General features: G+C 39.6%; 1 protein-coding gene across 2 annotated transcripts in view; it reads left to right on the top strand.

Moving 5' to 3' along the window:
- The first annotated feature begins 1,830 nt into the window (after positions 1 to 1,830).
- The window catches only part of PTPN22 (protein tyrosine phosphatase non-receptor type 22), a 76,161-nt gene continuing 50,777 nt past the window's right edge, over positions 1,831 to 27,214 (top strand). Inside the window, exons 1-5 of one of the 2 annotated variants that reach the window (XM_072644389.1) lie at positions 1,831 to 2,054; positions 22,695 to 22,803; positions 25,366 to 25,442; positions 25,564 to 25,659; positions 25,832 to 25,870. In XM_072644389.1, coding sequence (XP_072500490.1) covers positions 1,968 to 2,054; positions 22,695 to 22,803; positions 25,366 to 25,442; positions 25,564 to 25,659; positions 25,832 to 25,870 — 408 coding nt within the window. In that variant the 5' untranslated portion in view covers positions 1,831 to 1,967. The remainder of the gene's footprint in view (positions 2,055 to 22,694; positions 22,804 to 25,365; positions 25,443 to 25,563; positions 25,660 to 25,831; positions 25,871 to 27,214) is intronic. The other variant, XM_072644390.1, reaches the window with a different exon arrangement.

The raw sequence follows: 27,214 nt of genomic DNA, 5'->3' as shown, positions 1-27,214 counted from the left end.
TCCAATTACACACATTAAGAGGCAAAAGAATATAGTGAGAAATTGAACTTCAATAGGTCTTTAGGCTGAATAAAAAAATCCTAGCAGATAGCAGAGTTAAAGGCTGGAAGGAACCATAGTTGGTTACCTAGTCCAACCCCTCTCCTTTTACAGATAAGAAAACTGAGGCCCAGGGAAGTTAAGTAGGTTACCCAAAGTCACAGAGAGAAAGAGCAAGTGTTCAAATTCAGGCCTAAGGCTTTTTTCCATTTCATCCTGCCCCAGGTATCTTTGCTTGGATTATTGTTTCTAATAGAAGCAGATCTGTGCTGAGGGTTCTCATGAATGTGACATGGTATTAGCATTCTCCCTGTCTGACCAATTTCCTGTATTCTCTTGGTTAAATTTGGAGAAATTATCATCTTTTGGAACTGTATTTTACTATTCTGAAGAGAAGGAATTTCATTTGGAAAGTCTCTATCTCTAGATATAGAAATGAAGCAAGGATATTTTGTCTTCTCTCTTGAGATTTCTAGGACATTACTGTGGAGTGTGGTGTGTTTTTTAAAAAAGCATGGCCTGTGGATCATGAACTCCCCCTTAATCATTAAATGGAGCTCATTTGAGAAGTACCAACCTTTCCTGCATCAACACTGCTGCTAAAGATTTACATGGGTCCTCTTATCTTATCTTGTTGAGGTTGGCATTGTGCATTCAGAATGGAAGTCATAAATTACCTGCATGCATTTTCTAAAATTGTGTTTTCCTTATGGGTGCATCTCAGGACAGGGTTTCCTCTCTGCCGCTTAGTAACTGAAAGTAGCCTAAGAAACTCTACAGTTACGGTATTCTGAAGGAGCTGGAGCCTGTGTTGCAAAATAGATAGTGCTACCAAAACCTAAAATAACAGAAGTTATAGCCATGTGAAGTTTCTAAGCTTATTCACAGTCTTTCCTGGGAGCTGTTCATGATCTTTTATGAATTTTTACCAAGTACCTGCTGTGGGATAGGAATTCAAAGGGCAACTGAGATGCTTCTGCTCCTGTGCTGTACCGAGGTGAATGAGGTAGATTTAAGGAATTTATTGGACTTTAATTCTGGAGTCACTCACTGGGTGCTCCATGTGGTCATTTCACCCATCCAGCACGTGGGAGCTGGGCTGGATGAGGAGGCAAGACCATCACTATCTTTGTGACCAGGATCCTCCAGTACCCCAGAAAAGGTCTCTGGATTGGAACCCAGCAAGCCTTCCTTCATTTCCCCAATATGGCAGGAAGTAGAGAAGGTGCTCAGACATAAGCTTCTTAAAACAGGAGAGACTAGGAAATCAGTACTTCAGGCAGGGCATGGTAAGTGAGAACTTTGAATAAAAAAAGGGCCTACTCAGGTCTGAAGGACAGAGGGATATTTTTTACTAGTCACTAATGGCAGGAAGGAAATGGTAGGACTGTCCTTGCTGTTAATCAGTCCTTGGTCAATTCTAATGGTGTCTAGCTACATTCCTAGGCCAAAATTTAACTTTTTTAGAGTTCATCCCCAGGTGTGAGAAAACAATCGGTTTATTAAGAGCTTTCTAAATTTGTGGCAATGAAGGGAAGCCTCAGCACTGTACAGTTTAAGCTTCTCCATGGGAAATAGGAAGAGCAAAGGTATACTTGGCTTAAAGGGTGGTGTGGTGAAGGCATCTGGAGCAGAGGGGTAAGCAGACCACATGTTTTATTCTGGTTAGTCTCCTGTTTGTCAAAAACTCTCATATAACTAGGTTCCCTTGTTGGGAAGGGAGGTGCTAGGGCCTGGGTGGGAGGGGATGGCTTTGTTGTGTGACCACAGAAGCTGTTACGCACTAATTTCCTCTAGGGCTTGTGATGAAGTCAGTAAACCACAGTGTTTAGCAGGCACTGCTCTTACAGTGGTGTCTCGACCATGACACACATTTGACATGCCCTTTCCTAGCCCCCTGACAGACTGGGGTGCTCCTGCTTTGCACCATGGACCAAAGAGAAATCCTACAGAAGTACCTGGACAAGGCCAGAAACAAGAAACTCATTGGGGAAGAGTGTGCTAGCGAGTTTCTGGTGAGTCTGATGCAGACACCTCAGTGTGCATGGGGTCTCTTAGACAAATAATAAAATAGTTCAACTGTCTAAGAACTGTGGTATCAGAGATTTAGAGCTGGAAGAGACTTTAGTGGTAGTCTAGTCTACCTGTGGGGTCCAGGCATTAAAAGAAGGTAGACTCTCAAGAAAGAGCAAGTTAAAAATTTAGCTCCTTTGGGCTGCTTGTATGTTCTTTAGATATCTCCTCTAGGATTCTTGCTTCTCGAATTTTGTGTGCTATTTCTTTGAGCTAAACAGAGGAAATAAACCATTACAAGTCTTGTAAATAATAGTATGACTTGGATAGGCAGAGTTCTCTGGACAGCTAAGCTGAGGCTTATATCTTAGAGTCTCAGAGGTAGTTGATATTAAGGGGTCAGAGGCCAGAACTAATTCCTCTAAGTATCAACACTGATGACTTGGCCACCTCTTTGCTCTTGGAATTCCATCAAAGGCTACTGAACATCAGAAAAATTACCTATAGCAACATTTTCTTCCATGTCCATAAACATTTTATTTTAAAATGACTGAAAATTCATTTGGGTTGACCTAAAAGAACAGCATCTTGTATTTCTTTTGCTTGGGGCAGTTAGGGGTTGGGGTGTCAGGGAAAAGATTGAGGATGGTTATCAGGACCAAATCAGTTCTGTAAACCTAGAGTTGTCAGACAACTCATCTGTGAAAGCTTGTGAATGGTGATTTGATATCTGAGCCCTCTGTCTACTCACTTGATGCTTTGCAAGTAAGGGAATGAGGGAGAGAATCCGTGGTTCGCCAAACCTTTTAGGCTTAGCTCCTCAGTCTGCGAGTTGAGATTCCATCCCACAACCTCAGGAAAACTTGTAGATGCGGTGGTAGCTTAAAGGGAAATGACCTGACTTTGCGGGTCCCTTTGGGATGGAACTGCTGGAGGAAGGAGGCAATGGGGAAGTTTGGGAACATGTGTCTCTTAGACATGTGCTTTCTCACCCTGTGTCTCCTAAGAGGAATAAACTCCCTGACATGAAGGAAAAACTGAGCTCGGAGGCAATGCCACCCCCTGGTTTTAAGGCCTTGTTTTTGGGTGGTGATTAAGTGGAACCCCACTGTTCACTGACTCATCTTCTCCAGTGGAAAAACAGAGCAGCTGGCCTTATCCTGGGCTGTACCATCTGAAGGTAGTAGGCATGAGAAGTGGGGGATAGTGTAGAGGTGCCAAGGGGGAAAGTGGATCATTTCTAAGAAGTGATGTCCTTTCCATAGGGGCACATTCCACCCTTCTCTGTGATATTTATTCTCTCAAGGGTGACTAATTTGATAGTTGTGAACTTTAGTACCTGTAGTGAACTTCAATGTTCATATTGAATGCCTTTCTTTATAACTTCAACACTTAGCGCAGGGCTTGGCACACAGTAAAGACCTGATAATTGCTTGTCTATACAAGTTCGTCTATACAGTTAGGGTTCTCCTTAGAAATTCTTGAACTGGTGGTACAATTGTTTTATTGACCATGTCCTCTAGCCTCCAAACATTCATACATACACACACACACACACACACACACATACACACACTGTCACACACATACACACTCACACATCCAAACATACTCACACTCATACTCAAACATCCATACACATACACACACTCATGCCCATCCATGCAACCTGTGTGCACACACAAACACACACACACATACTTTATCTGTAGCCATTACTGAATCCCACTTCAGCTAATAGCAGAACTAAGTACAACAGAGGACTTAACCTTTGGCAAAGTCTACACTTGGTACAGTCTCTACACAGCTCTTGCTACAGTAGAGAGTGGGGCTGACTGCTCAAGCCATTCCATATGCAACCTTCATTACATCATAGAGAGTATCTAGAGTCAGATGTCTTAGTGGTCAGTTGAGTCAGGAATAGACTAATGACTCTCAAACTTTTGCTGAATACTATTTGTCAGGGCAAGATATCCTAGAGACTATCTTTCTCACCTGTTCAGGCCTGCCACTATCAATAATTCCCCTAAAGCAGGGGTGGGGAATCTACAGCCTCAAGGCCACATGTGGCCCTAGTCTAGGCCCTCAAATTTCACATTATTAAGGGAAGTTCTATGAAGTTTGGATTCGGTCAAAGGGCCACACTTGAGAACCTAGAGGGTCACATGTGGCCTCGAGACCACAGGTTCCCGATCCCTGTCCTAAAGAAACGCCTTTTGGTCCTTTCCACTCTTGTTCCTTGATTTGCCCTTTTATGTTACAGAGAGAAAGGGTCAGTGGAGAGATAGCAAGAGCAGGAGATGGGAATATAGTTGGAGAGGCCCAGAGGAGAGGAACGAAGAATGAGGGACATGTAGCATGTTAGATCAGCATGCCCTGTCTGGTATTGTTCAGAAGTTATCATATAATGGGAAATCTGGGAGCATGTAGAATGACTTTGACAGTCAGTCCTACAGAATTCAAAACAAGTCCTAAACCTCTCATTTCCTGGAATTTCTCCCTTTAAGAACCTGGAGGTAGCTTCCTCACCTTAGTCCAGGGCAGAGAGGATTTGCCTGTGTCATTTCTGTTCTAGGCTAGTGTTGCCACTAGAATGGAAACTTGGCCCAGGGCTTTTACATTCTAACAAGTGAGATTCCATCAGCAAAGCTTGGGTTGTGTCCAAATGTACAGCACAGTACCATCTTTACTGTTTTTTTCCTGTACTAGTTGAGAAACTCAGGTGAAGACTACCGCACTTGGCCATGTAATACTTTCTCAGCATTTCCAGAGATGAATACTAAATTGATATAACAGGAACTTGGGGAACAAAATCAATTTCCCCTCCTCTCGGTCTACTTGAGTCAAAGAAAGAAAGAAAGAAAGAAAGAAAGAAAGAAAGAAAGAAAGAAAGAAAGAAAGAAAGAAAGAAAGAAAGAAAGAAAGAAAGAAAGATATTGAAAGGAAGAAAAGAACAATTATAGAGAATGGGACAAAGAGGGCAAGAAATATAGATAGAAATAGGAAGAAAAAGGGTTGGAACGAGGGAGGGAAAGAGATAAAAAGAAAGGAAGAAAAGTTGGGTAGATACTCCTCTTAATTCTAGGAGCACTTTGTTTGGTATTCTTATGGCGCTGATCACATTCTATCTTGAGTTATAATATTTGTCAATGTTTTCCCTTTTTCATGCCTGTCACTATCAATAATTGCACTGAGGAAACACCTTTTAGTCCTTTCTACTCCTGATTCCTTAACTTGCCTTTTTATATTACAGGGAGAGGGTCAACGGAGAGATAGCAAGAGTAGTTAATGTCTGCCCTTCCCTACCCCACCTTAGTAGAGCTTATGCTCATTGAAGACAGGGGCTATTTTTTGTGTGTCTTTATATCCTTAGCATCTAGCACAGTGCATAGCACATAATAGGCAATAAAAAATGCTTGATGAATTGAATAAACAATTGATTATTCTATGTTTTTCTTGTCCACACTTAATAGTTCTATGACTTCATGATTACATTTCTTCCCTTCGTAACCAAAGGATCCACATCCACAACGACTGTAGAGTCTACCATGATATAATGTTCTAGTATTAAAGTCTCAAGGTTTGCATACAAAGAGCTGCATACAAGTTTGAGGATTACTGGTTTGGACTTAGTTTTACTCTTTTTTAAGTTAATACTTTATTCATTTTTTCTCTCCTTTTCTTTATCACCCATTCGTTAGCACTGGCTATATCCTTGAGAAGTGCCCCATATTCCCCCAGCATTGACATTGCTGCAGAATGGACTGAGAGAAATTATTAATAACCAATGATTTGGGAAAATTCAGATTTCCCCCTTTTTCTTTTATCCTCACTTCAAGGTCATAGTCTCTGAAGGCTAAGCTAACCTTCTCTAACTAGATCCCACCCAGATGGGGAAGCCATTGTGTTTGGGTTTGGGCGGCAATAAATTCTTTTAATAGATTGTGCTAGGCTGGGGGTAACTTACAAGAAAATGACATAACCAAAGTTCATACAAAATGCAGAAATTATTAATAAAATGATTAAATTACCCAGAAATTATGTCTCTCGAAACTTTTTAAATGCCATAGGACTTTGGACCTAGCTGCAACTGTAAAAGGTGAGGGAATGATAGCCAGGGAACACCAAGCAAATCATGTGCCCAGTGCAAGATCCCATCATCTCATACCATCGCAACAACAGCTGTCCACACCTCATTGAAACAGGTTCGATCAGTCAATAGATAAATACTGATGGAGCACATATGGCTAGCATAATGCTAAGTTCTAGTTGGGGGACAAAAGAGGAGAAGATGCAGAATACAAAAGCAAAAACTTTATCAATGCCCACAAGTAACTTATAATGCTGTTGAGAAGGCAAGACCATATGATATAGATCAAAAAGGGACCATGTAGTCTAACACCCTTGCTCATTTTACCAAATAGGAAACTGAGACTGAGAGAGGGAGAATAACTTTCTAAGGTCACTCAAGTATAAATAACAGAGCTGAGATCCAGGTTCATTAGTCTTTCTACAATACCACCTTGCTTCTCAACGTATATATGGGTAAAGTAATTAGAGAACAATATAGTTTGCCGTTTAGTGTTAAATTATATGGATAATTACGAAATGAAATGGCATACAATTAAATGGTAATTTTGTAGTATGGACAACAAATATAATAGGTGTTCAAGAAGAGAGGCATCAGTGTAGGATGAAGTCTTCCAGGAAAATTTCATGGAGCAGAAAGACTGGGTAGAAATTGAAAAAGTGCGAGGGCATCATATGGAAAGGATCAATATGAACACAGGTTTCCAGACAGGACTGTGCATGGCGCCTGAGCTGAACAATGAGGAGACTGCTGTGATTGCAGCAGGTTTGTGTGTAGAAATAAAGATTATGACTGAATCCTAGACTGCTTGAATTTGATCTAGTGAGTAGCAAGTGGACACTATTTTTTCTAAATAATAAAACATGGCTAATATGGAAAATATTGCATGACTGCACATGTATATTCTATGTCAAAATGCTTGCTTTCTCAATGAAGTGAGGAAAAGAGAGAGGGGAGAGAGAATTGAAAGCTCAAAAATTTAAAAAACAAATGTTAACATTTTTTGTTTACAATTGAGAAAAATACAAGAAAAATTAAATGAAAAAATAGCAGTCATCTTGGCAAGCTGGCAGGACATGGCTCTAGCATATCTCAGTGTCATCTACCTCACAGAATTATTGTGAGGAAAGCACGTGTAAGCCTTAAAGTGCAGTTCCCTATTATTGTCTCATCTGTAAAATGGGGGCAGAAAGAGTGGAGTAAGAGATAGAAAGCTGGCCTTGAAATCAGAAGACCTGGGGTCAAATCCCACCTCTGATATATGTATATATATATATATATATATATATATATATATATATATATATATATATATATATATATATATATATATATATATATATATATATATATATATATATACATACACACACACACACACACACACACATATATGTGTGTGTGTGTGTGTATATATATATATATATATATATATATATATATATATATATATATATATATATATATATATATATACATATATATATTTGTTCTGTGGTCCTGGCCAAATCATGTAATCTCTGATTTTCTCCACATAACTCCCTCAAACTATAAACTGCAGAGCCATGGGACCGGCAATGGTGAATGGAGTTTCCTCACTGGGGGTTTCCTATACCAATGAAAACACACAATGTTTGAGATGTAGTAGACACTTAATAAATGTTTCTTGATTGATTATCGATTGATCTGTTTGAAGAAAAATTTTAAAAATAAATTAGAATTAAAAAACAGCAAAACAACCTAATAACCATCAGTGAAAAACATCAAATAATCGTACAAAAGAAGAAACACTCATTAAGCGAGGAACATGTTAGAATACACCATTTATTTTATTTGAAATCAATACCTTTTTAAATCATTTTTTTATATTGTACTCTCCCTTTTAGCAAAGAAAAACAACTAAATAAAACTGACCCCAAAGTAACCACTTAAGGGTACATCATAACACACACATTGAGAAATGGAATGCAAGCTACAAACGAAAATATAGATGTTTGGACTACATATGTCAAATCCATCTGAAGAAGCTTTCTTTTAAAAGTATAGTTGTATTGAATGCATATGTATAGATGCTGCTTTGAGTTCATTAATCTTGTTTTTATAATCATTTCATGTTAATGCATATCTTCACAAATTACCATTTCTACATTTAAACTATAATATGTCAGTCCATTAATATGTCATGGCTTATTCAGTCATTCTCCAAGCATCAGACATCTAAATTGTTTTCTGCTTCTTGCTGTTACAAATAAAGAAGCTAGAAATATTTTTGCACAGCTAGGTCTTTTTTTTCCTTTTCATAATACATATCAGATAAAAGCCTCACAACTGAGTCCTTGGGACAAAAAGCATAAAGAACTTTGTAACTTTTGTTTTGCTATCAGATTACTTTCTAAAGAGTTAGCACTAGTTGAAAGTCCTACACAATAAGTATTTCTCTGCAGCCCTACTGACATTGATTTTCATCACTTTTTTTTTTTTGCCATTTAAAAACATTTAGCGGCTGTTACTATTGTCTTGATTTACATTTTTCTGATTATAGGGAAATTTGAAGATCTCCCCAGATGGATATTAACAATTTATGTTTCCTTTTGGGAACTGTTTGCCTATTTCTCCTCTGGACAACATTTGGATAGATAATACCTAGAGATCAGTTCCCAGTCCTGTTTTCTGGTTACCAGATAACAGACTGGCTTTATTATAAAGTTTGAAATGCAGTAAGACAAATCGCTTTCTATCTTTCAATGTGTACTTTGATATGTTATCTAAATGTCTACAAAGTAGCCTATTGGTATTTTGATTAGTGTTGCAGTAAATTTGCAGATTAATTTGTAATGTTTTCCTATTTTTACTCCATTTACTCCACCTAATCGTAAGTATGCTTTGATACTCTATGAACATTTGATTTTATCAATGTGAGTATTCCCTCCAATGGTGCATATGTTGCCTCATCCAAGCCTTCACATGTTGTGCAATTTATTCACACACACCCATAAGTTCTTCACAGATGTCTACCCACATGGTATGAACTTTGCACGGATGAAAATGGACCATGCATGCCATCCATGAACTTTGCTCTTGCTACGTGACCATCCTGCTTCCTTTTCTGGCCATAAATCTATTTGAAGATATCCTTAAAATGGTTTATCGTGTGCTGTTCTTCATAGTAGACTATGGCAGCCTTCTCATATGCACCATGCATATTTCTGTTACTTGTTCAGTAACCTATGACTAAGTCTTTGGAGGTTATGATATTCCATGACTCACAGACATACAGCCACTTAGCCGCACTAGAAATACAATGATGTTAAAAAGATGGGTCTTTGTTTCAAGGAGAAATTTGGAGTCACTTAAAGAAAGACACAATTTCCTAAAGACAAAGCAGCCCATTTCTTTTCTATTCAATTCTCAGACCAGGGTCAGTCACAAATATATTTGCGGACCAGTCAGTTCTAGGCATCCTTCACCAGGCAATCCACTATCCACTATCTAGTAGGCTTTTCTTGTATGGACCATTAGACTGACCTATTTTTTTTTTTTTAAGCCAAAGTAAAACAAAGTTTATTAAAGATCTGCCATATTGGGTTGACTCTTAGGAAACCTCACCATTTGTGATGCTTGTATTGACAAGTGAGCCAGATAGAATGTGAGCTAGATTGAATCTAAGCTAGGTAGAATCTGAGTCTAGGCTGACCTCTTTCAGTGATTATAGATTTCATTTCAGAGGTTCCATAATATCTGATACATTTATTATAATCAATTTATTTCTTTGAGAAGCAGTGTGGCATGTGTTCATCCTTCATTACTGAAGAAGACCATGCCATCAGAGAAATAATGACAAGACTTGCACTTGACTTTGTTTTGAGTGAAGGAGGGCTGTGCAAGTCACCAGCCTCACTTCTCCTCCAGAGCCATCTGAATCCAGTGACCAGATATTTATCAGGATGACTGGAGATGACCCAGGATGAGGCAGTTGACGTTAAGTGACTTGTCCAAGGTCACATAGCTAGTGAGTGTCAAGTGTTTGAGGTGAGATTGAACTCAAGTCCTCCTGACTCCTGCACGGGTGTTGTATCCACTGCACCACCTAGAATACAGAGGCAGTCTCAGAGTTAGGAAGACCTAGATTCAAGTCCTATCTCTGACACATACTAGTTTGTGTGATGTTGGGCATATTTCTTGACCCTCACAAATTTTGTTTTTGGAGGAGGGAAGGCAAGGCAATTGGGTTAAGTGACTTGTACAGCTAGTACATGTCACGTGTCCAGGTCCTTCTGACTCCAGGGTTGGTGCTCTATTCATTGCACCACCTAGCTGCCCCAACCTCACAAGTTTCTAATGAGGTGATATCTTTGTTGGTAATGGAATTTTCCACATTATAAAAAAACCTTAAGTTTTTGACTTTTTTTTATTGTAGAGATAGTGCTTTTTGTTGTGAAAAATCTCTTTTGGTAATCAAACCCATCAATTTTGTTTCTAATAATTTCTTACACTTGTTTCCTAACAATGTTCCTCATCCACAACATTCTGTCTCTGGACTCTGGCTTCTGTTCTGGTTGTGCTCCATTTTGAGAAGGCTCCCTCTCCTCTGCTGCTGTCTCTTAGGTTCCTTGGCTTTCTTCAAGATTCAGCTCAAATTCCATTTCTTGGTGGAGCCCTTTCAAGGTCCCTTTTTTTCTTTTCCTCCAGGATTTTCCTCTGAAATTACCTCTCCCCTACTCTGTATATATTTGGTGTGCACCTATTACATTGTCTTGAATATAAGGATCCTAAGAGCAAGGGTGGCATTTTCCACCTACTTGTATCCTTAGCACTTAGCACAGAACCTGGAACATAGTAAGTGCTTAATAAATGCTTGTTGACTTACTACTCTCCATAATGGAGATAGCTTATCATTACTTTTTCAAGTTTAAAAATTTTTTAAAATTTATATAATTGACCCAGTGAGAGCTTAATGAACTGTATGGTGTAAGATATGGATTAAACTGTTTTTCAACAATTTCCCAACAATTTTTATTCAGTTATGAAGCTCTTCTTCAGAGTTTTTTACATATGAATTTGTCAAATACTAATCTTTTCCATATATAGGTTTCAATTTTGAGATTTTGTCATCTGTTTTATTTATCTATTTTCTCTATTTCTCTAGTCCTAGACAGGAGCAAAAATAATTATTGCTTTATTGTACATTTTTATATGTAGTATGACAACTTTTTTGCTTTTCCATATGCATTTTGATATGATATTATCTATTATCTATGAAGTAGCTTATTGGTATTTTGATTAGTATTTCAGTAAATCTGTAAATTATTTTGGGAAGATTTAGTATTTTTACTGTATTTGCTCTACCTAATCATGAGCAAGGGATATCTCTCCATTTCACCTTAGATTTTTTTTTTTATTAGAGGAGTGGTATGATGCAAACAGGGCTTTAGGAAAATTAATCTGGTAGGGGTGAGTGGCATGTTTTGAGGAGAGTTATTAGAAGTAGGAACACCAATGAAAAGGATTACATATCAATTAAGTGATAAGCACCAGGAGAAGGGTGATGATGAGGGAAATGGGGAGAGAGGGAATAAGTCAGGTTTTTAAGAATTTAATGACTGATGGATCAAGAGTAAAGACAGTTAGAAGGAAGGAAAGTTCAAAGTGTACTCCTAATTTTCAAGTAAGGGTTGGGGTAGAGGGAGGGAAATGGAAACATGGTTATTTGGATCAGTGGTGAATTTGGGAATGGGAGTTTTGGAAAGAAGATAAGTTTAATTCTAGATGTGTCAAAACCGAGGTAGACATTTAAATGGAAATGTGCTCAAGGCAGTTGGAAATATGAGTTTGGGGTTTCTGTGAGAAGCTGGGGCTGGAACTGTCAAGTTCTGAGTAATCAGCTTCTAGGAACTGTTAGGTACTCATTTGCATTTCTGGTGGCATCCATGTCTATACCACATCATATTTAAAAGCCAAGGAAGGGCATGTTATAAGCATCTATGCCAACTCAAGGGACCATCGCAGTAGTATGGTTACCTTAAGTAAAGGTGTCTAGAGCCAGGCTCTGCCTGTGACAGATTTCTAGGTAGCTCTAACAATGCTAGTCCAATCTAAAGCCAGAAATATTTATTTTTTATATTTGGTCCTACATAGATAGATGATAGATAAATAGATAGATAGATAGACAGACAGACAGACATAGATAGATAAATAGATAGATAGATAGATAGATAGATAGATAGATAGATAGATAGATAGATAGATGGATGGATGGATGGATGGATGGATGGATGGATGGATGGATGGATGGATAGATAGATAGATAGATAGATAGATAGATAGATAGATAGATAGATAGATAGATAGATAGATAGATAGATAGATAGATAGATAGACTGAAGGAACATTTGTTAAGGCTATACTATGGGCCAGGCATTGTGCTAAGTGCTGGTGACATAAAAATAAGAAAGCAAAATGTTCCCTCTTCTTGCCTGTTTTCTAATAAGAGAAGAAAAAACATAAAGGGGAGCCAGAAGGGCATGGAGAAGGATGGAGGGGAGAAGGGGACATTGCAGGGACTGGGCAGCTGATATGGAGGTCAAACAGGTTAGATGCTGAGCCAGAAGTAGAGAGCCTTGGCTGTGGTCCTTTAAGTCTTGATAACACCACCTTATATTTATTTTTTCTGTACACATATAATGGAAAACTTTAGAAGTCTGAGTGTCTTGGGTGTCTAGGAGTTGGGGGGTGGCATCTGTATTTTCTTCTCTTTGTGGCTGAGTCCACCCTTCAGTGCTGCCCTGTTGACTTTGAAGGCCTTTGACTTGATTTCTATCTTTGGGAGGGTGGATGGAAGATAACCACTTCCTTCTTTGCCTTTGGCATCATCTTGGGGGAGAAAAATACCCCCTTAACACTTGTATGGCTCTTTAAGGTTAGGCTATTTTAATCTCAAATTGGTTAAAAGATTTGAGGCAACATCACATATGTGAAGAAGCATTTGGATCTTAACTTTGCTACTTACCTTACATGGCCTTCAGCAAATAATTTAACTTCTCTGATCTTCAATTTTCTTGTGTGTCTAAGTGCCAGGAAGAGTCTTAGAGTCCCAGGTGGGAGTGCTATTACAAATAAAATGAAGGGAGTGGGAAGTCTTCAGCCTTGAGGCCACATGTGGCCTTCTAGACTGAATGAAAAAGGCACACTTAAAGATCTAGGAGACCACATGTGGCCTCAAGGCCGCAGGTTGCCCACCCCTGGATTGGATATTGCCAATTGCACTCTAAATCCTATTAGTTATAATTTAGCAAAGATGACACAGCTAGTAATTGACAGTCAGGAATAGAACTCAAGTTTCTAGAATTCAAGTCTAGAGATTTTTCCTTTACATTATCTGTTACTTATATTCTATCTGGAAGTCTTTCCTGTTCAGTAAGCAAATGTTCGGGAAACTCAGTCTCCTGAGTTTACTCACACTTGCTACACCCTCTAATGTCCCTTGACTCAGTTGTAGAAAAGAAACAGTAGAACTAGGACAATATGAAAATTATTGGTTCTTAAAATGAGATTCTAGATTCAATCATACAGTATAGATTTTTCTTCAAATGAAGAAGTTCAGTGACCTTCCTCAACTGTAACAACTGCCATGACAACTCAACCTCAACTACCACTAAGGGCAGCCATACTTAGATCTCACTATTGTTTGGAATCACCACTTTTCCATAGTCTCGAACTCCTGAAATTCGACTCTCTAGCCACAATCTGCTGTACTGCCTCTTCCTACTCTTTCATTCCTATTGATCTTGTTTCCCCTAATCCTGACCCCTAGTCCTCTGACTCCTCCCTATTCTGTTACTCCATTAAACTCATTCTGATTTTATTTGCCCCCCTATCCAGTCTGGACCCCACCTATGGTCATTTACTTCAACAGTATATTCACCACCAGTTCTAGAGCCTTTGGCATATTACTATTTTCATCTGATCATTTCCAACCAGGGTAATTATAATCACCTACTTTCAACATTCCTGTTTCTGCGCACTAATAGAGAAAGTCATGAAATGCTTTATAAATTCTTGGCGCTTAATCTCATCTGGGCCCCCGCTGCTGTGCAGCAATATTTTTATTCATCTCTTATCAACTCCCGATAGAACCTATAACAAATGTAATAAACTTCCTGCTCTTCAAATTCCCAACTCCATTTGTACCTCTCCCAACCTCAGCAAATGATGACACTTCCTACTTTCCTGAGTAATTAATAACAATAAAAATGGCTAACATTTATATAGTACTTTAAGACTCACAGAATACTTGCGTATGTTATCTCATTTGATCCTCACAAGAACCCTGGGAGGGAGGCCCTATTATCATCCTAATTTTACAAATGAAAGTCACATCGATAATTAGTGTCTGAAGCAGGATCTGAACTGTCTTCCTGATTCCAGGTCCAACACAATATTCACTTAGTTGTATCACTTAGTTGCTTAGGGTCTTCTTTCTTCAACTTCTGTCCTTAACACTTCACTTTTTCATTATATCTTTGCTCTTCTGTTTTTCTTTCCCTCCTCTCTCAGAGAATATGATGAGTCTCCTCATCAAAGTTCCCTGTGCCTGGGAGCCTAACCCTTCTCAGCTCTCTCAGGACCTTGCCTCAGCAATCAGCCCTTTTCTCTTTCATCTTCATTCTTTCCCTTTCTATCTGCTCCTTTTCCATAGCTTACAAACATGCTTAGAACGCCTCAACCTTCAAGAAGTTTTCCCTTGATGTTGGCACTTACTGCAGCTCTTGTTCTAACTTTCCTCTTTCCTGCCTTAGTTAGAAAAAGTTCTCTACAGTCATTGCTTCTACCACTAGCTTCTTTCTTCTCCACACTGTACAATCTGGTTTCCGTTCTCAACACTGTCCTCGCTACCAAATGGCCGTTTTTTAGACCTCATCCTTTTGAACTTTTCTTTAGCCTTCAGCATTGTTAACCACCCCCTTCCTCCTTGACACCCTCTTGTCCTTTGGCTATTGTGACACTGTGCTCCCTTGATTTTGCTGCCTCTTCTATATACTTTGTGGCTTCCCTTCCTTCTCTCACCCTCCCCCCAAATCTAGTATTCCCCAAGTCCCCATACTTAACCTTCTCTTTTCTCTACCAATCTTATCTTCAATAAACATCCATCCCTGTGGCTCCAATTATTATCTTTATGCAGCCCATGTCCAAATCTGAATCTTTAGCCTTGACTTTGCCAGGACTTGAGATTTGCATTACCTTTGCATGCCTCCTCAAAACCTCTGCCAGGATTTCCCATTAGTATCTCAAACTCAAAATACTCAAAACTGAAATCATCATTCCACCAAAATTTACTTCTTCTCCAAACTTTCTTATTTTGGTCAATGGAACTGTCATCCTCCTGGTCATAAAGGATTGCAACTCTGAAGTGATCTTTGAATCATTTTCATGCTCCTGCTTCAATCAGTTGAGGAATCCTTTTGACTTTAACTTTGAAATCTCTTACATTTATTCCCTCCTTCCTATTCTCAAAGCCACCACTGTAATTCAGGCACTCTTAACTTCTTGCCTAGTCTACTTAACTTTCCTGGTCACTTAACTAGTTCCCCACTTTCAGGATCTTTCCAATTTATCCTTCACATGGATGCCATATTAATCTTTTTTAGTGCACAAGAATGAATCCCTCAGCTTCTCGAACACCTTGAACAGTGACTACCAACTGTTTGCTGAATCAAGTCTAAATTCCTAAGACAGACATTTATGGTCTTCTATGATCTGATTCCACACTATCTTTCTAGGTTTGTCTTTTACTACCTCCTTCAATGTTCCTTCAACCTGAACCACTGCCTCCTGACATTTGCTTGTGTTCTTCCCTTTGATCAATTAATCAACCAACTGACAAACATTTACTAAATATGTATTATGTGCCAGGTATTATGTTCTGGGAATAAAGAAAACAAAATTAAAACAATTCCCTCCCTCAAGGAGTTTATGTTCTTATATTGAAGACAACATGAACATGTAGAGGTTCATTTAGTGCAAATAATGAATCTTGTGAAGTGACTGCAAATATTTCAGTTCACACTATTCAAAGTCATAATTATGTAAACTGTGATAACTGGTTCCAATCCTGTGGAAATATATGGATAAATTCAAATTATATGACCACTTCATGGGCTTCATCATATACCCTAATCAGGAACAAACCATATATACAAAACACATGCAAAATAGATACAAAGTAAATTTAGGAGGAGGTAGATAGCAGGAGAGGAACATTAGCACCCAAGAAGACCAGGAGAGTCCTCCTTCAGAAGATGGTCCTTCAGTTGAGGCCTGAAGTAAACCAAAGATTCTAACAGATAGAGATGATGAAGGAGGGCATTCTAGGCATGGAAACCAGCCAGTGCAGAGGCAAACAGACTAGAGTTAGAGTGTCATGTGTGAGGAGTGCAAGATGACCAGTATGGTGGTGCTGCAGAGTATATGGAGGGGAATAACGTATGCATATATATGCTAAAGCTAAAAAGGTAGGATAAGGCCATGCTGTGAAAGATTTTAAATACTAGATATCTAAAATGCTCTCTCTAAAATAGCTTACCTGTTGACATATTACCTGACCTTTTAAAACAGTTCAAACAACACCTTCTCCTCTATACTGTCTTCAATTTCCTTAGAAGAAATCTTTCCCTCAGATTTAATCTCATGGAGCTTTGTCTTATATCTCTCTTATGAACTAATCACATCAATGTAATGTAGATAAAGCAGTGGATCTGGAGTCAGAGGATGGGAACAGGGGTATGAACTGGACCTATGCTTTTTTTTTGGCATAGGGTACTCAATTTCCCAAGGAAGCTCAACAACTTCTCTGTAACTAGAGTCTTATAGAATACAGTCTTGGTAGAGTGCCTGGCACATAGTAGATAGACACTTAATAAATGTTTATCGACTGACTAACTTTTCAAGTTGGCATCAAACCATTAATGACTAATTAAAGTCCAGTCGGTTCAACCAGTACTGAATTCACTTAACTATGCTGTCATCTAGCCCATATCTCTTCATCTTATCCACAAGTAGAACACAAAAGACTTTGTCAAATGTTTGGATGACATCTAAGCATACTAGGTCAACCGCATTCTCCTAATCTGCCAGGCTAGTTATTCTGTCAGAAGACAAATGAGTTTAGTCAAACATGACCTGCTCTTGAGGAAGCCATGTTGACTTCTAGTGATCTCTGCTTCCTACTCATGGAGTACATTGGGCAGCAGATGAGAAGCTCCTGGTTTCTCCTAGTTTCTCATTTCTTCAGTGGAAAGAGGGAGGCTCATTTTCTTATCTCCTCCCCAGGGCCAGCTTTAGTCTTCCCCCCTCCTCAGCACTCAGTTTGCTTTAGCAGTTCTTTCTGCTTACTTCCCTGTAGTCGTTTTGTGTTGTTTTCCTGGTTCTGCTTATTTCATTACACTCATCAATCCATTTTTCGTGATACGTTTCTCTGAATTCCTATTTGCAATTTCTTAGGGTGCAATGAAATTCTATTGCCTTTACCACCATCCATTTTACCTATTCCCTAATCAACAGTCATGTGCTTTATTTCTTGTGCTTTGCTTCTGTAACAGCGATGCTATGAATAGTTTAGTATATGTGGGATGTTTCTTTCTGTCTTTGATCTCCTTGGTCAGCCCAGTAGTCTTTGTAAAACTGAGCTTGTTAAGATGCTTCTTCTATATATTCTATATTCATATTAGTATCTTTGTGAAGCCTTTTTCCTTGTCCTTGAAATTACTTTTGTTATTGTCTTCAGAATTTCTTTCTGTTGAGCTTCCCTTCCCTCCTGGGCTGACTCTATCTATGGAATTTTAATCCATGAAGCAATAATAAAAATTAGAATAATAATTAGAATAATGTTAGGTAGCATTCACCTATCTCTTTATGGTTTGAAAAGCACTTTATATCCTCACAATAACCCTGTGGGGTTGGTGCTGTTATCCCCATTTTACAGATAAGGAAACTGAGGCTGAGAAGTTAAGTGACTTTCCCAGAATTATAAGCTAGCTAGTTTCTGAGGTTGCATGTGAACTCAGCTCTTCCTGCTTAGAGTCCAATATTCTATCCACTGCCCCATCTAGCTGTCTCATTGTACTATCTAGCCTTTCTTTAAACTCTCTGAAATCTGCTCTCCTCAAATCAAAGATGTGTGTGTTCATCTTTCATTGCTGAAGAAGGTCATGCCATCAGAGAAATAATGACATGACTTGCACTTGACTTTGTTTTGAGTGAGGGAGGGCTGTGCAGATGACCAACCTCACTTCTCCTCCAGAGTCATCTGAATCCAGTGACCAGATATTCATCAGGATGACTGGAGATGAACAAAGATGAGGCAATTGGGGTTAAGTGACTTGCCCAAGGTCACACACCTAGTGAGTGTCAAGTGTCTAAGGTGACATTTGAACTCAGGTCCTCCTGACTCCTGCACTGGTGCTCTATCTACTGCACCACCTAGCTGCCCCCAAATCAGATACATGTAAGATAATGGATATAGAGTTCTGAAGGATTAACCTGGCATCATTGTATAGAATGGATTGGAAAGGGGCTAGCCTGGGAATCAGAAGAACAGTTAGGTTGCTATTACACTAATCCAGGGGAACCAAACAAGACCCATAAGGTTAGCTTCTTTCAGACTGACCTCACTGGCTACCTTCCCCACACTGGGATGGATTCTTTCCCTCCCAGCATGGCTGAATTTTTATAGTAATCTTAAAAAAAAAAAAAAACAGTGAGGAAACTCTAAACCTGATACTACATTTTAATGAAAATAAAATCATAGGATTAGACAGCTAAGCCATTAAAAACCAGAGCTGCTGGGACAGAAGAGGGAGGCTCAAAAGCAAAGGGTGCTGGTATGTTTGGGAGATTTTAAAATCAGTGGACTGAGCACACTGGTCCAAGAATCAAGAAGACCTGAGCGTAGCTTTGATCTCCGACACTTAGGACACTTACAAACTGTGCAACCCTGGGTTAGTCATTGAACTTCAGTTTCTTCAACTGTGAAATAGGGATACTTATAGCATCTACTTCACAGGGTTGCTGTATAATAGCTGTAAAGTGCTTAGATATAGTAAGTGTGTAACAAATGATTATTTCCTTGATTCCTTTGTTATACAAGCCACTGACATATTTCCCTTTCTCTGCTCTCTAAATCTCACTCCCCTCAGGGGGAAAAAAACTGAACCTGGGATTCTGAGAGTCTTTGATTGAAGAATTCTTGTCTTTGGTGATATTAATGTTTGTGGGTGATACCTGGATAGTGTAGTAGAAAGAGTTATGGATTTGGAATCGGAGGACTTGATCTTAAATCTTGACTTTGCCTTTGACTACTGAAATTAACTGAAATTAACAAAGCAAGTCATGTAATATGTTCAGGATTAATTTTTCATTTGGAAAATGAAGAGGATGGACTCTATGACTTCTTTAAGTGGAAAAAGGACTTAGAAGTGCCCAGAGAATCATAGATTTAGACCTGGAAGGGACTCTGTAGGCCATTGAGTCAATTTCCTCATTTTGTAACAGAGAAACTGAGGCTGAGGGTGACTAAGTGACTTGCCCAGGATCATCCAGCTATTAAGTTTCACTGCCCCATCTGTATGTGCTGCCTCAAAGAACCAGGCACAATGGATGGAAGTTGCCGAGACAAATTTAGGCTCAGTGTCAGTTAGGCTTGTAACTCTCAGTTGAGGTGTGTTTCAGTTGTGTCCAACTCTTCATGACTCCATTTGGGGTGTTTTGGCAAAGATACTGAAGTGGTTTGCCATTTCCTTCTCTAGATCATTTTACAAGGAGGAAACTGAGGCAAACAGGGATAAGTGACTTGCCCAGGGTCACACAGCTAGAAAGTGTCTAAGGTCAAATTTGAACTCAGGAAAATGGGTCTTTCTAACTACAGTCTCAGCACTATCTACTGTAACACCCAGCTGTCCCCGTCAGAGTGGCCCGAAAGTGGAATATGTTGCCTTGAGGGAGTGGTGGATTCTCTCTCATTGAAGAGACCAGATGACCTCTTGTCAGGCAAGTTCTAGCAAGGATTCCTTTTCTTGTATGGGTTGGACTATACAGTCACTGAAGTCCCGATAAATTCTGTGACCCCGGAATTAAATCCATGATTGTATAATCCTCTGACTTGCTACATGCCTGGGTTAAGAGAATGGCACTGAGAAAGAAAGGGACTGATATGTGGGCCAGGATGAGGACTTTGGTGGCTGAATACACATAGGAGTTGAAAGACTAGGAGTTGAATACAAAAGATTCTGAGTCTGAGTTATCAGGAGAAAGATAGTACAATGGACAGAAATAGGGAACTTTAAGAGATTGAGCCAACATGAAAAAATAGGAAGATAATGATGTTTGGTTTTCAACATGTTGAGTTTGAGGTAACATAAATATGCCAAAGGGACAACAAGTAATTATTATTTGGACATACAGGGTAAAAGCTTGGAAGACAGATCGGGCCCAGAGGTACAGATCTGATTTTGGTATCTATGTAGAGGTAACAGCTAGAGAGTATACAGAGGGAAGGAAATACGCATTTATAGACTGCCTACTACAGACCAGGCTCTGGACAGACTCATCTGATCTTTATAGCAACCCTGTGAGGTAGTGCTATTATTATCCCTCTCTTACAGCTGAGGAAACTGAGGCAGGCAGAGGTTAAGTGACTTGCCCAGTGTCACAACGCTAATGAGTGTCTAAGGCTGGATTTGACCTCCAATTTTCCTGACATCAGGCTCAGCATTCTGTCCAGTTTGGCTTCTCTATATAGAGAGAAGGGTGGAAGGTAAAGACTGAACTTTGGGAAATGTACAAAGTCAGGAAAAGGAGGGAGAAAAAGGAGACTGAGAAGAAACTGTTAGACGCATAGGAGAAGGATGAGGATATGTCAGAAAGGCCAAGAGAAGAATGAACTTCGAGACAGAGAGTTAAAGCAACGAGGGCTGTAAAAATGTACAATTCAATAGACCTCGTCAGATAATAAATATTAGTATTTTAATTAAGTTCAGTAATTATTTGTAGAGTCCCAATTATCTTTTCCCCTTCTCAAATTGAGTGGGATATCAAGAAAGTCAGGTCTTGACTTGATGGGGATTCTTGAATGATACATGACATGGAAATGAGTAAAAATTTGGGTAAGGTCATTTCTTACAAGTTGCCAAAGTTATCTGCTGGCATTTCCTATGACCTGTAATTTTGGAGGGCAGACCAGCACTAGTAAATGGAAATCATTCCACAGGGATGCTGTGCTTCCTAGTAAAAGCTCATTTAACTATTTTTACAAACGCTTGTCTGAATGTTTCCAATAGATTATGATGCTTCATTACAAGGGATGGACTCTAAGATGGAATCACCTAAGCTTCCCTGTTTTACTCACAGACTTTGCTTATAGTTTAGATTCAAAAAGATAAAAGTAACCTTTCCCAATGCAGATCCATTCATTTGTTCACCAGGCACTGATTAAGCCTTTTGCTATGTAGAAGGTGCTTGTGGGAGATTGTGCCCTTCTGGTGGTTCAGGTCCAAGAATGGAATGAACTGAGATTCTCACAGACCATCTAAGAGTTAACAAGAGTTAACTTAGCTATAGCATGGACAAAATGCTCATCAAGGAAACAGCACGTATATAGGAAGACTCAGCTTTACTCATCTCCATATAGAAAACTGTCTGGTTAGCAGAGTGTGGTAACTTTCAGGGCAATAGGACATCTCACAAATATGAGGAGCCTTGACTGTTCCTGGGCCAGCTGTTTTTATACGCTTAGGTAACTGGGAGCCTGGTAAATAGATGGAGCCGTACTGTGGGACCAATTAAGTTAGGAGGATAGTTTCAATTGCTTTTAAGGAAAAACTAGCCTAACCTACATGGCTTAGGGCCCTAGGAAAAGATAGCTCAGCCCATGTGGTAGAGGTTAAGAAAATGTGTCTATCCCTAGGTGCCAAATATACGAGGTCAAAACAGAAAACTGTCAATGACTTTAAGGTGCTCGTAGTCTACTTATAACACTTTTTGGCAGGAAATTTAGGTATTTAGCTTGTGTTTTATCTTCTAGCAGAAAAAGAGGGACCTCTACAAGAAAAATATTATTTTCATTTTCATTGTCATTCCCTCTCCCTCTCCCTCTCCCTCTTCCTCCCTCCGTCCTTCCGTCTCTCTCTCTCTCTCTCTCTCTCTCTCTCTCTCTCTCTCTCTCTCTCTCTCTCTCTCTCTCTCTCTCTCTCTCTCTCTCTCTCTCTCTCTCATAGATGCTTTGGCTTGAGCAGGAATTTTATTTTCTGAAAATGCCTAGGCTTTCAAACATTCACCACAGCCTCACCTCTGACTTGCAGGTGTTGATGGCTCAGCTGTACCAAGTGTGATATTTCCATTCTTTAAATACCACACCTGACACATTTCTTTCCCCACAGATGGGCTGTGGGGCTATCTAGAATACAGGCAGCTACACAGTGAAAAAAGGGCCTCTCCAGGGATTGTCAGGCAGCTCTTTGCTCTCCATTTATTTTCTCTTCTTCTCTTTATTATTTCACTACAGAAGCTGAAAAGGCAATCGACCAAGTATAAGATGGATAAAACATACCCTACAACTGTGGCTGAGAGGCCAGAAAATATCAAGAAAAACAGATATAAGGACATCTTGCCTTGTAAGTCTAGGACATTTCTACTTCTCTTTACAAAGTCCTCCTAAATTTACTCATGCATTGGCTTTCCCATACCCTTTCCTACATTTTCTATCTACTACTGTCTCTAATCATCTAGTCATACAGCTATGACTTATGGCTTTATCATGTATGCCTGAAGATAGCAAGCTATTCCCTCAGTCCAATAAATATCTGTCAGTCAACTAGCATTTTTCCATATAGATTTTTAATTGATTTATTTTTACATTGCTTAGATTTCTCTCTGTAACTCATACTCTCATAGGGTCATGCCTTATGACAAAATATTTTTTAAAATAAAGGAGAGGGAAAAAAAACCTAGTCAAATTGAAAAAAAAAATCTAACATATGCACTGGGCAGCTAGCAGGTGCAGCGGATAGAGTGTTGGGCCTGGAGTCAGGAAGACTCATCTTCTTGAGTTCAAATCTGACCTCAGACACCTACTAGCTGTGGGACCCTGAGAAAGTCACTTAACCCTGTTTGTCTCAGTTCCTCATCTGTAAAATGAGCTAGAGAGGGAAATGGCAAACCACTGCAGTATCTTTGCTGAGAAAAATATCCCAAATACGGTCATGAAGAGTCCAACATGAATGAAAAACAATGGTTCCTTTCCCCTCAAACCCTGGCAAAGGTATGTGGGGGGAGGGAGGTGTTTTCTTACCTTTTTGGGGGGACTAAGCTCAAAAACATTTGTTAAGCACTTACTATTTGCCAGACATAATGATCTAAATGCAAAACCTGAAAGCAACTCTGCCTTTAGGGACCTTACTTTTTAAGGGGAGAGAGAGATAAGTTGAACATATATAAGGATATGCAGCTATGAGACTGTAGGTAAGGCATCTAGAAGAAACCTAAATGCTCAGAGGATCATGAGTCAGTGTGTTATGAACAGGCGCCTATGCAAGGGTGTCTCCCCAGACCAACAGCACTATAGGCACATGACAGAGCCTCAGGCATAGAGGGGATGTGTACCCCAATAGAGATTCCAGATCTCTGAGTGTCTGCCTTCATAGCTGATTGTTGCTGCTTGGCTGATTCCCAGGAACTGTGTGGAACAAGGACCTTGGGGCAGTGAATCTGGCCTGGGTGGGGGAACCCCCTTTTATTGACCACAAGGGCATTGGGATCAAGAAAGTTTGCTAACTTTGAATATTTGAACTAGATGAAGTTGCTAAGATGATTACAATCAGGAGAGTGCTTCATCCCTTGCCTAAACAAAATTGACTGAAACCAGTATTTGGTACATAGGAAGGTCCTGGTACGTGGGTGAGTCAATCACTAGTCAAACATCGGTGACTCCTGTCAGCTTGGATCTTGGATATCCTTAACCAGTCCTCACAATAGCATATATACAATGCACCCCACATACACAGAATGAAGACAAGAGAGTTACTCTAGCAAGTTGGGGGGTTGAGGAAGGCTTCATGTCAAAGAAGTTGCTCGAGCTGAGTCTTAAAGCCAACAAGGAATTCCAAGAGGTAGGGATGACAAGGGCATGTGTTTCAGGTATAAAAACACAAAGACCAACTTCTGGGCCAAGGGGGCCTGGGATTTATGTTCTCCCTCTTCCATTAAGCTGCCCCTAGCTCTGGACCCACTTCTGTAGACAAAGCACAGTCCTGGACGAGCCTGACCTCTAAAAAGAGGTATCAAGGACATTTTTTCTCACATTAGCTGCCTTTTTTCACATCTACCCTGGAACCCTCAAAGCTTAGTTTGGGTTGGTTTCTAGAAAGCAAAATGACCCAGTGGATAGAGCATTGGCCCTGGAGTCGGGAAGACCTAAGTTCAAATGTAACCTCAGATACTTACTAGCTATGTGATCTTGGGTGAGTCACTTCACCTCATTTTCTCAACTGTAAAATAAGGATACCAATAGTATCTAACTCCCCAGGTTGCTGGGAGGCTAAAATGAGATATTTTTAAGTGATTAGTGCACTACCTGGCACATAGTTGGTAGTCTATAAATGTTAGCTATCATTATTATTATTAAAGAGTCTTGCAGACCTTCAAGTACCACCTAAGGGTCGGCGATTATTATTGTCTCCTCAAAAATAAGTAGAAAGATAGTTAATGTACAAAGTTGATCAGGCAGAACTGTTCATTTTTCGATGTAAAAGAAATGTTCCTCATAAAAGACTCACAAGGGCCCAAGTGAAAAACTTAAACAAGCAGCAGTAATTTATAAGTAGAATCACACTCTCCCAGGAGAGTGACACTTAAAGCACCTAATAAATACAGGTGATAATTATGCTATAGTGCACCAAAGGCCTGTCTAGGAGTCAAGATGACAAATGTTATATCTGACACATTCTAGCTGTTTGACAAAGAGCCCTGGGTATCACCACCTCAACTCTCTAAACCTATAAAGTATGGACCAAATGCCGATCTGCATAGATAGAAGATCTCTGGGAGTTCCCTGAACCTGTGAAATCACAGATCCTGACCAAAGAGAAATGTTGAAAGCACTATGCAAGGGACAGACATCCTCAAAACTCCCTGGCTCTAACACTCTTTTATTTCACTGTACCTTTTTTCTCTTACAGTTGATCATAGCAGGGTAAATCTGTCCCTGGTAACTTCTGATGAAGACTCCCACTATATCAATGCCAATTTCATCAAGGTACTGTAAAAGACAACACTCTGTATTTCTATGAGTAGCAGCAAAGAGAGGGGAGGATGCCAGGTAGGACTCTTGGGAGTGAATGGTGTATTTATACTCTACAATCTGGGTCTCCCTTTAGGGTGTATATGGCCCGAGGGCATACATCGCCACCCAGGGGCCTCTGGCTACCACTCTTCTGGACTTCTGGAGGATGATATGGGAATACAGTGTTCTGGTAGGTTCTAACACATCTTCCGGTGGTTTTCTTCTTTCCTATGGCTGGAAGTGGAGTTGGGAGTAACTGTGACATCCTGTCAGTTAATACTTTTGGTCCCAAGGCTTAGTGTGCTAAATGCAGGATTTAACTGGACAGGCATTCATATCTCTGTTATCTTTCATCCTCATAGATCATTGTTATGGCATGCATGGAGTTTGAAATGGGAAAGGTAAGTACCCTGGCCTGGGAAAGACTTTTACTTAGAAGGGGAGGACCTGGAGGGAAGAGAGAAAAACTGAAGGTGAAACCACAGTGGGCATCTTAGAGAAGTTAAATGTCTGATATTATGCATTGTATTTAATGAGCCCGTTCATCCTTTAGCTTGGTGCTCAATTTGGGAATTATAAGTGACCCCATCATGTATTAGAAATTAAGTCAGAGAATTTCAGAGTTCTTTTATGCTTGAAGACTTACAATGAAGAAGGACTCCCCACCTTCTGGGGCAGCCCATTTCATTTGACTGTTAGGAACATTTTCATTATGTTAAGTCAAAAGCTGTCTTTTTGTGGCTTCTACTACTGCCCTTCTGGGGCCAAGTAGAACAAGTCAAACACCACTTCCCCTCAAGTTAAAATATCCTAGTTCTCCTCCCTTTTATAGTCAAACTCTAAGAAAAAACAATCTGTCTGCGAGCTGCCTTTATTTTCTCATTTCTCAATTTTTAATTTTTTGTTATCTGGCTTTTTGTCTCACCAAATATCTGATGCTGATTTCTCCAAGGTTACTAGTGGTCTCTTAATTTTCAAACATAGTTGTCTTCCTCCAGGACTTGACCTTTTGAACTTCCTACTAGAGCTTCTCCTACCCACTCACCCACCCCGGGAGTTTTATGATGATGCTCTTTCATGACCTCTATCTCTTTGACTGTTCCTTTCTCAGTGGGGATTTCAGTCCCCTCATTCAGATCATCATTCAATTCCTGTGTACAATCTCTCTCAGGGATCTCATCAGCTCCCTTCAGCTTTAACTTACATCTTGATGCAGATCTTAACAGTCAGCTCCAGTCTCTTTCTTGAATTTCAGTGCTGCATTACCAACAGCTTGTCAAGAATCTCCAACAGAATGTTCTGTAGGCATCTTGTACATATCACATCCAAGATACAACTCACCATCTGCCCAAACCTTTCTCTCTTCCTATGTCTGTTGAGGACACCACCAATCAGTCTCTTAGGTTCACAACCTTGGAGTCCTTCTCAACTCCTCACATATCCATTTAACTCTGTGCCTTTGATTACATGAGAAATAATCTCCTCTTTGAGTGGGAGATTACTGCTTCCAAAATGAGCCTACCATAACATAGAAATTACAGCGGTAAAAATCTAGGCTTTATTACGTTTAAGCGCAGGTTCAGGCTTCAGAAAAATGATCCTGAATAAAGATTAGGATTCTAATGAGGCTTTTTATAGACAAAATTATGTCATAGAAATAATTTTTTTAACATATAACAATCTTTATGATTTCAGGTCATAAAGGTCACACAGGCCTAGTCAAACAGATTATCCTATGCTTCCTT

The sequence above is a fragment of the Notamacropus eugenii genome, chromosome 2 (genome assembly GCF_028372415.1).
Source record: "Notamacropus eugenii isolate mMacEug1 chromosome 2, mMacEug1.pri_v2, whole genome shotgun sequence".
Lineage (NCBI taxonomy): Eukaryota > Metazoa > Chordata > Mammalia > Diprotodontia > Macropodidae > Notamacropus > Notamacropus eugenii.
Note: the sequence above shows the minus strand (reverse complement) of the source record. Positions and strands in the feature narration are given on the sequence as shown.